The sequence below is a fragment of the Hemibagrus wyckioides genome, linkage group LG14 (assembly GCF_019097595.1).
Source record: "Hemibagrus wyckioides isolate EC202008001 linkage group LG14, SWU_Hwy_1.0, whole genome shotgun sequence".
NCBI classification, from domain to species: Eukaryota; Metazoa; Chordata; class Actinopteri; order Siluriformes; family Bagridae; genus Hemibagrus; species Hemibagrus wyckioides.
In genome coordinates, this window is record NC_080723.1 from 8,757,511 (window position 1) to 8,766,104 (window position 8,594).

Consider the following 8,594-nt stretch of genomic DNA (forward strand, 5'->3'; position numbering starts at 1 on the left):
GTTCAGTGTACGCAAGACACAATGCTCTCTTTAATTTTCTGATTCCGGCAGTCGCAATTTTTCAGTCACTGTTCGTAGAAGCGGCATGTAGATCCTAACGCTTGGTTCCAAACATGAAGAGCAACTATTGAAAGCCGCCTCAACTTGGAATTCCTACTCAGGAACCCTTTCTGCGAGTGACGTCGAAACAACATGGCCGCTGGCAGCACCAGACATAAACAAATTAGCTGTTCTTGCCTTTAAATAAGATATACTCGGAGAGTTTGTGCATAAGATCCAGCTGTGTTTATCTGCATCAGATGAAGAGGAGCAAGAGTTCAGCAAGTGGCATCAAATCAACACGGCTGCTCACAGCATCAACTGTATTTTTAAACAAATTCTACTGCAAATAAACAAGGATTTGCTTTAAATCCATCAACATGTTCACGTGTCAAATCTCTAACAGTGATGCTACACTTAGCTGTTTTGAGGAGGAAGATATTCATCACTCATCACAGTTAGCTGACTCGCTTGTTGCTAAGAAAACACAAACGCGAGGGAGGGGTCTATGGTTTCTTCTATATTTTGTCGTGTGAAGACACAGATGGAATCAAACCAACATGCTAACTCCTGTACACCTACAGAAATAAAACTTGACCATAAAATAATGTCCCTTAACCCTCTTGACTAGCTTGAAAGTTAAAAGATCTATGCTTTTATGTCACACAGAGACACCAGGCTCCATTTACTCGAGTGTAATAAAGAGAATCGGACAGGACACTGATTTACTGCCTTGACACGCAGATCACACAGAGACGGAAAAGTGACCGAGCCAGGCGTTAAAGCCTGAGTAACTCAGACACAATGGGGCAGGACGGGTTCAAGGTGTGAGAGATGGAGACTGTGGAACAGCTGAAGGACAAAGAGCAGCGTCTCTGAAGCAGCATTAATGATAATGGAGCAGGTGTGAATTAGGGAAATGAAACCAGTGAGAAGATTCGAACAACTAGTGCATTAAATGTAGCGGCTGTGTGATACGCCACATGAGAACACAGTGACAGTACACACTCAAGATGAGAAAACACACACACACCCCACACACAATAACACACTCAGTCTGTCTCTCTCTCTCTCTCAAACACACAAAATAAAACTATCCTTAGTCACTCACACAATAATCCTGCCATCACACACACACACATAATAATACCCTTATTAATATAATAATATAATAACACTTTCTCTCTCACACACACAATAATCCTACCCTTAATCACTCTCACAAACAATTCTACTACCCTCATACACACACAAAAAATACTATCCTCACAATTTCTCTCACACACACAATCACACAGACTAGTCCTACCCTCTCTCACACACACACACACACACACACACACACACAATAATCCTCCCGACACACACACAAAATAATCCGCCCCTTGACACACACAAAATAATACTATCCTCACACTCACATACACTCACAATACTATCCTTACTCTCTCACACACACAATAATCATACCCTTATACACACAAAATACTATCCTCATACACAAACTAACGCACACACACACACAATAATTCTATCCTTACTCTCACACACACACAATATCGTACCTTTACACACACAAACTCAGACACACACAGTCCTACAATAATCCTACCCTCACTCCCACACACACACACACCTCACTCAGCACTCAGTGGTTAGAGTCTGGACCACTGAAAGGATGCATTTGTATCCCACTAAGCTGCTATTGTAGGGTCAGTGAGCCGGGTCTGTAGCTCTCATCTCATCTCAGCTGTACTTCAATACAGATAAAAGCTGCCAAAGAAACACAGAGCCGGTCGAGTCCACATCAAATAAACCAGCGGCAGACATCCACCATCCGGTCTGATGCTGTGCTGATGTTTTTCACTATTTCTTGGTACATGATAAGAGGTCATTAATAATGAATGTACATCACTCACATCTTCAGCTTCCTATTACAGCAGTGGACTAATGCTCGGTGTGCTGCTCTCGAACTACAGCCAAACCTTCTGACAGTCAGAAATCTTTACAGCAGAGATTCCTCAACTTAATAAAACACGTGTATGATGAATTCTGAGTGCGCTATGCCAAGCAAAGGAGCCTGGTTTAAACATAACACACGATTCTGCATGCGTCTGCACAAGCAGTGCTAATGCGACTGCTATCATTATATATCACTACCCTCATGCTCTCTCTGCTCATCTTCAGGACATCCAGACGATTTAAAAGCAAAGTTTAAGCCCTGTCCATCTGCTCTCCAGCTCAGACTTCATACACAGCTACATTAAAACACGCTGCAGCGATGCGTCTCTTAGGATTAAATGGGAGGGTTGCATCAGGAAGGGCATCCGGTGTAAAACCTGTGCCAAATTAAAACATGCGGACCAAATGATCCACCTTGGCGACTCCAAAACACGGAGCAGCCGAAAGAACAATAATTTTTTTTAAAGATTCTGTGTGCTAATATTTTGAAGCATTACTAGGAGTCACATTCAGACAAGCCTAGTTTAATCTATTAGGGAACATGTTATTTTACTTTTTCATGCATTTTCTGCTTTCCAAACAAAGCTGTTGTGTCTCAAATCACATCCTTACATACTATTCTATGTAGTACAGCACTACGTAGTTTTCTATTTGAGTTCATTTTACCTTCAAACTTACAGAAAAGATGGTTTTGTGCAGCAGATTTCTGAGCCTCTAGTGTCAGAAGGTCAGGGGTTTGAGCCCCAGCACCTCCAAGCTGCCAATTTTGGGCCCTTGAGCAAGCCCTTAAATGGCAGAAATCTTACAGTTCTGTGATGTATGTGACAAATAAATGCTTCTTCATATTAGACTCCTTCTTACCAGACACACCAAAGCTTGGAATTCAAGAGTAGAAGGGTATCTGGTTAATGCACCGTTAAACACGACGCCAAGTCCGATATTTCGTTTCCGTGTAAATTTGTTTAGCTTGTATGCTGTAACGCAGATGGTGTGTGTGTGTGTCATACAGAATACATCAAATCTGGAAACTGAAACTCAACTGAGCTTTAAACGAGAGAACAGGTGTGTCATGCAAATGTACCTACACTACCAATAATGTGAGCATTTCTATTATAACAAGATTTAATGGCCAAAGAAGAGACATTTGAAGCTAGCTAGCATCCTGTGTGGCGTGTGGAACTTGCATTAATATTTGAGGAATAGTGAATTATATATTTGTTTAGGAAGAGAAGTCATCAATGGGATAATTTATGAAATTCATGACACAAACACCTGTGCAATAAGTCATCATGCAGAAAATCTTTTTTTTTATATATATAAAACTTCTTTTCTGCATGTAATAATGTTGTGAAACACTATGAAAACTTCAGATGGAGTTAAACAGCTGTAGGGCAAGTCTGTGGGCTGATCGGAGTTTGGGGCAAGAGAAAGCTTGTCTCTGATGAAATTCCCAAGGAGTCATCTAAAGAAAAGTCTGAAGTGATTAGTTTAGGAATTTGTCTCTTTGCCTAGTTAATAAAACAATGTTTTTCTGTTAAAAAAGCTGTAAAATGTGAACACAAGTTTTTGCCGTAAACGGTTGGAGTTCTGAGTAAATGTTCGCGTTTGGTTCAAGAAGGACATCCGTTTTTTTTTTTTTCTAGACTGGCATATGAAAAGCAGGAGATCCAGAACAGGTTTGGAGTCAGAGCAGGAAGTTCGCCTGCAGTCCAATCATCACTCTGCTCACATCAGATATACGAAGGCCCTGGACAAACGAAGTTCATGTCCGGGAAATCGTACGCTGAATCATAGTTTCCAGCCAGCAAGCTGCAGAATATTTTAAAAATCTGAGCTTCAATAAGTGTATGATTACACAACCCCACAAAAAAGGAAGTGAAGAAGCAAACCATTTCGGTGCATGATTACTGTGGAAAACCTAGCGTGTGTCTGTGGTAACTGTGGTACATGAGTATTTTCAATTCAATTTATTTGTATAGCGCATTTAACAATGGACATTGTCTCAAAACAGCGTTACAGAAGTATTGAAACGGGGGGGGGGGGGGTGTAGTATCTGTATGTGTGCCTGTAAGTAGTGCTTCCCTGTGTACTGTGTATCTGTAGTTAGTCTAGTATATGTGTAGTGTGTGTGGTGTCTATGTGCGTCAGTGGTATATATGTATAGTGTATTATATGTGAAGTGTGTGTCTGTGTACAGTGTATGCGTAGCGTGTGGGTGGTGTATGTGTAGTCTGTGTGGTGTGTGAGGTATATGTATAGTGTGTGTCTGTGTACTGTGTGTGGCATACTCAGTGTGTGTCTGTGTACTGTGTGTGTGTTTGTAGTGAGTGTAGAATATATGTAGTGTGTGCTTGTGTGGTGTGTGTGTGTGTCTGCCCTCTGGTATTTAATGCATGTGTTCAGTCATGCAGCGATGATCAACAGGAAATGTGCATCTATGGACTTAACAATGGGAGCAGAGAGAGAGCTGCAGTCCGCTAGGGCAGGATCGCATCCGGAAAGCGTGCTCTCTCTCTCTGCCCTGTTAGAATGACACAAATAAATAATTCTTAATCTGAACTGCAACAAAAGGAAGCCTTTGATTTCAATTTCAGACAGAGAGGGAGGATGAACTCGCTCCTATTTTCCACTACTGACAAAACTCATCTCAGTCAGCATCACCACTACAGCATATTCTTGCTGCCTTAGCACTTTCATTCGCTAACAGATGTTAACATGATTGTCACCGTTCCAAGATTTCACTTATTTCCATCACTTACAACACCATCGGGTCGTGTACTAAAGCTAATTACAGGCATCTACAGAACACAAGTTTTTGTACACATGACTACTGAAAGAGAAGAAAACACACTGAGATCCTACTAATAGTCAGCGTTTGCTCAGTTTTAGTGTACTTTCATATCTGGATCGGAGTGAAACTAACACTTCTGGCTCATTAGCTATTTGGTTTCGAACTGCATGTAATTCAATGAACCAAAACACACACACACACCCCAATTCTCCATTGGTGTGTGTCTGAAGGGTAGACGGAAGTTCTTTCTCACAAAAAAAAAAAACACTCAAACCATGTGGAAGAATGTGTTATGGTCCGATGAGACCGATTACAAAAGGTGTGTTCGGTGCAAAAAAAAGCCAAAAGAGCAGCATACCCACGGTGTAGCATAATGGTGGCAGCATTATGCTTTTAACAGGATAATCATCCAAAGAATACATCCAAATATGAATGAACTAGCCAAAGACCAGACCTGAAACATCAGTGACCTGAAGTGGGCTATACACAGGAAATGTCCCTACAATTTGATGAATCTGGAAGGTTTTTGCAAGAAGGTGAGAAAATAAGTCAAGATGTACACACTGAGACTCTTACACAAAAGGGATGAGTGATAAAATTAAATCAAATGTTGCTTCAACAATTTTTTCCTATAAAAATGATTTTGTATGTTGTAGGTTTCACATTCAGGGAGGAATAAAGTTCTGATATGATTTATCTTCCTTTCCTTTTCATCGCAAAACCGAGCCATTTAAACCGGGGAAGATACGTAGACTTTTATATTGCTTGAAGATAATTATCCAATGTAAATAAAATATCACATGCGCATCACATTTGTGCCACTTTTCATTTGGCACAAATATCCAGAGCTCATCACATTACTACAGCTCTGTCCTTTGGTTCGGTTTGTGTCTCGCACGTACAAGAAAACGTCATCTATACTCAGAGCGTTTAGGTCGCATTCAATATGGATTGGACCTGGACTGAACCTACCTCACTCAGAAGCTCTCTGAAGATGTGGGTTTGAGTCAAACTCTATAAAATAAATACTAAACTATAAACAGCCAATTTGGTTTAAACTAACTTTACAGAGTATAATGAGCAGAAGATTTAGCACAGGGTTGAAATCTGGACCTGAACGTCAGGCGTAAATGTGCACTGTGTGTAAGCATGTGAGGATGGAGCGGTGTTGTAGCACACAAATTTCTCCTTGCTCATCATATAAAGTCACCTAAAAATAGCATGAAATAGATGTTTTTATATGTCGGTCTACCTCCAGTGCAACCCACACTTAAATACAGAGGGGAATGACCTAGATGCAGTGAAGATACTTGTGATGTGCTTTCTAGTTCATTGGTGACAAATTATGAATAATAATAATAATAATAATAATAATAATAATAATAATAATAAATAAATAAATAAATAAATAAATAAATACAGTTGAATGAATAATTAACAAAAAACAATTTTATTATATAAATAATGTAAATAAAATAAAATATATTAAATATAAATAATAAAAAAAATCTGTGCCAGATTCAACACCTTAGGCTTGGTTTTTTAGAGAGATTTTTTCCCACTTCATTTAGCTTCATTTTGTACACATCAAGGATATTTTACATGACATTTTTGTTTACAATTTCAATCATAATGTTGCATAATTTTTAACTCATGGGATTCCTCCACATGGACACTTACTTTTTAATCTCTGTAATATTCAGTGAAAGTTGACGTTGATATGTCACGATATTATAAGGAATTTAAAACAAATAAACATAAGAACTAAAAGAGGTGGGTGTGTTTTTAAAATGAAAGTGTTACAAGAATAATGTGAAATATTTAGGATGAGAACAGGATGAGCAATCACTGGTGTGTGTTGATGAGGAACAGTGGATTTTATGGCATGGCGCAGATGAAATCACGGAATCATGTCGTTCCCGTTAGAAAATAGCAGTGGGATAAACAAACTCCTTCTGGCAGAAAATAAAAGGACAGCAGGCTTCTGATCAGCTGTATGCGCTCATGGAAAGAAAATAAACCCGCCTGTCTTCACGGGGAAGCGTGTTGTGTAGTAACATTAATAATAACCCTGATAATAAGAAGATAAATGGTTACCCGCTAAGGCGTCGGGCTCGAGGCCCGTGTCGTTGTCCAGTCCACATAACACGAAGTAATGGGCGAAGCGACATGACGCCGTTGTGCTCGCGCTCATCTTCTCGGCTGGCTTTGTCCGGGTCGGTCCGCGTTCTTTGTATTTTTATGACCACATTGAGTCTATATCCGAACTGGTTTTCAGTTTCAGGAGATAGTTGTTTCTTCTTCAGACCATAAGAAATCAGAACTGGGTTTAAAAAAAAAAAAATCACACTAGGACACGAAGCCCCTTTAAGCCGCTGTGTTTGTGCGCGCGCGCGCCCCTCTGTGCATATGTGTGTGTGTGTGTGTGTGTGTGCGCATTGGTGAGATCCTCTTACTGACAGTTCAGAGAGTCGGCTCCTGTCGTGCACGCGCTCAAGTGCGCGCACCCTGACACGGTTCTTGGCCAATCAACGTTCAGCCTTTAAAACCTTTCGGCCAGTTCATTGACGGTGATTTGAGACTACTTGTTACGCCATGGCGGTGTCAGTGTAGGCTTTCTTTACCGACATGTAAAGACTTTTAACCACTTAGAGTTGCTTCTTTCTTTTTTTTTTTAAATCATATAAAGGGATAATTTGCATTATACAGTCATAGGAGAAAACTCTAATTTAAGGTGTTCCAGGATTGCTGCTGGTTTTTGAAGATTAGGTTCATTCCTTCATCTTCTGTAAGCTCTTTAACCCATTCTCTCTCTCTCTCTCTCTCTCACACACACACACACACACACACACACACACACACACACACACACACACACACACCTTGAGGCAATATTTTACCTAATCCACCTACTAAAGATGAAATGATCCCTGAGGAAACCCACACAAAATATCCAAAAATTACAAAACAAAACACTACTACTTTTCATTACTGACCTGCAAGGCAGCAAGCCTTTCATTTCTATGCTCTAAAGTGCTGAATTTGTGTGAAAATGGGCTCTGTGAAGATTTAAGCACAAACCACTCTCATACATTTCACTGTGCTATCCTTAACCATATGTAAATTCCAACCCTAACTCAACCACCAATTATTACAAATAATTAGAAATGATTTGAAAAAGGGGGGAAAAATGTGATCTGCAAACATGAACTGATTATCATTTAAAGAAACTCATAAAGCTCTACATACTTTGCTTTTCCTGACCCTAATCCTCCTCTGATGGCAATCTATTCAGACTATATTGTATATTATATAAGAATATGTAATATGCACATGCTTACCCAAATATACAGAAATATAAATCAGTTCTAACATTGGGAAACAGCTACTATACCCCTAAGCCTACTGTATGCCGCTCTCAGGGTAGCTTGTAAGTGCTAATTTGCAGTTTCTAATTATGGAAAATGGACACGGATGCCTCCATGATGAAAACATGTCTTTTGTTTGCTCCATCAGAGCATGAAAAGCTCAAAACCTACTTCAGCTGCATGTCTACAGGTTCTGATCTACTGTTAGTGAACTTTAAATAAACTTTAAATTTGCAACATTTTGAGCTGAAAACAGCAGTGGATTATAAAGAGTTAGCAACAAAGTAGCCAGCTAACATTAGCGATAACTTTGATGATTAGCTCTAACTCTAATGCTGATGATTAGCTTCTCAAAACACTGATGAGTATGGTCAGTTATGGATTAGTTTTTGATAACATTAATGTTGATGAATATCTCCTTAAAACAGTGATTA

The 8,594-nt window shown here is 39.6% G+C and overlaps 1 protein-coding gene across 9 annotated transcripts in view; it reads right to left on the reverse strand.

The window, feature by feature from the left end:
* Window positions 1–7,235, reverse strand: part of dennd5b (DENN/MADD domain containing 5B) — a 38,261-nt gene extending 31,026 nt beyond the window's left edge. For 4 of the 9 annotated variants that reach the window (XM_058407824.1, XM_058407820.1, XM_058407819.1 and 1 more), the window contains exon 1: window positions 6,890–7,233. In XM_058407824.1, coding sequence (XP_058263807.1) covers window positions 6,890–6,986 — 97 coding nt within the window. In that variant the 5' untranslated portion in view covers window positions 6,987–7,233. Of the gene's footprint in view, window positions 1–6,889 lie in introns of all 9 variants that reach the window. The other 5 variants (XM_058407821.1, XM_058407818.1, XM_058407816.1 and 2 more) reach the window with 2 other exon arrangements.
* Between the last annotated feature and the right edge of the window lie 1,359 nt (window positions 7,236–8,594).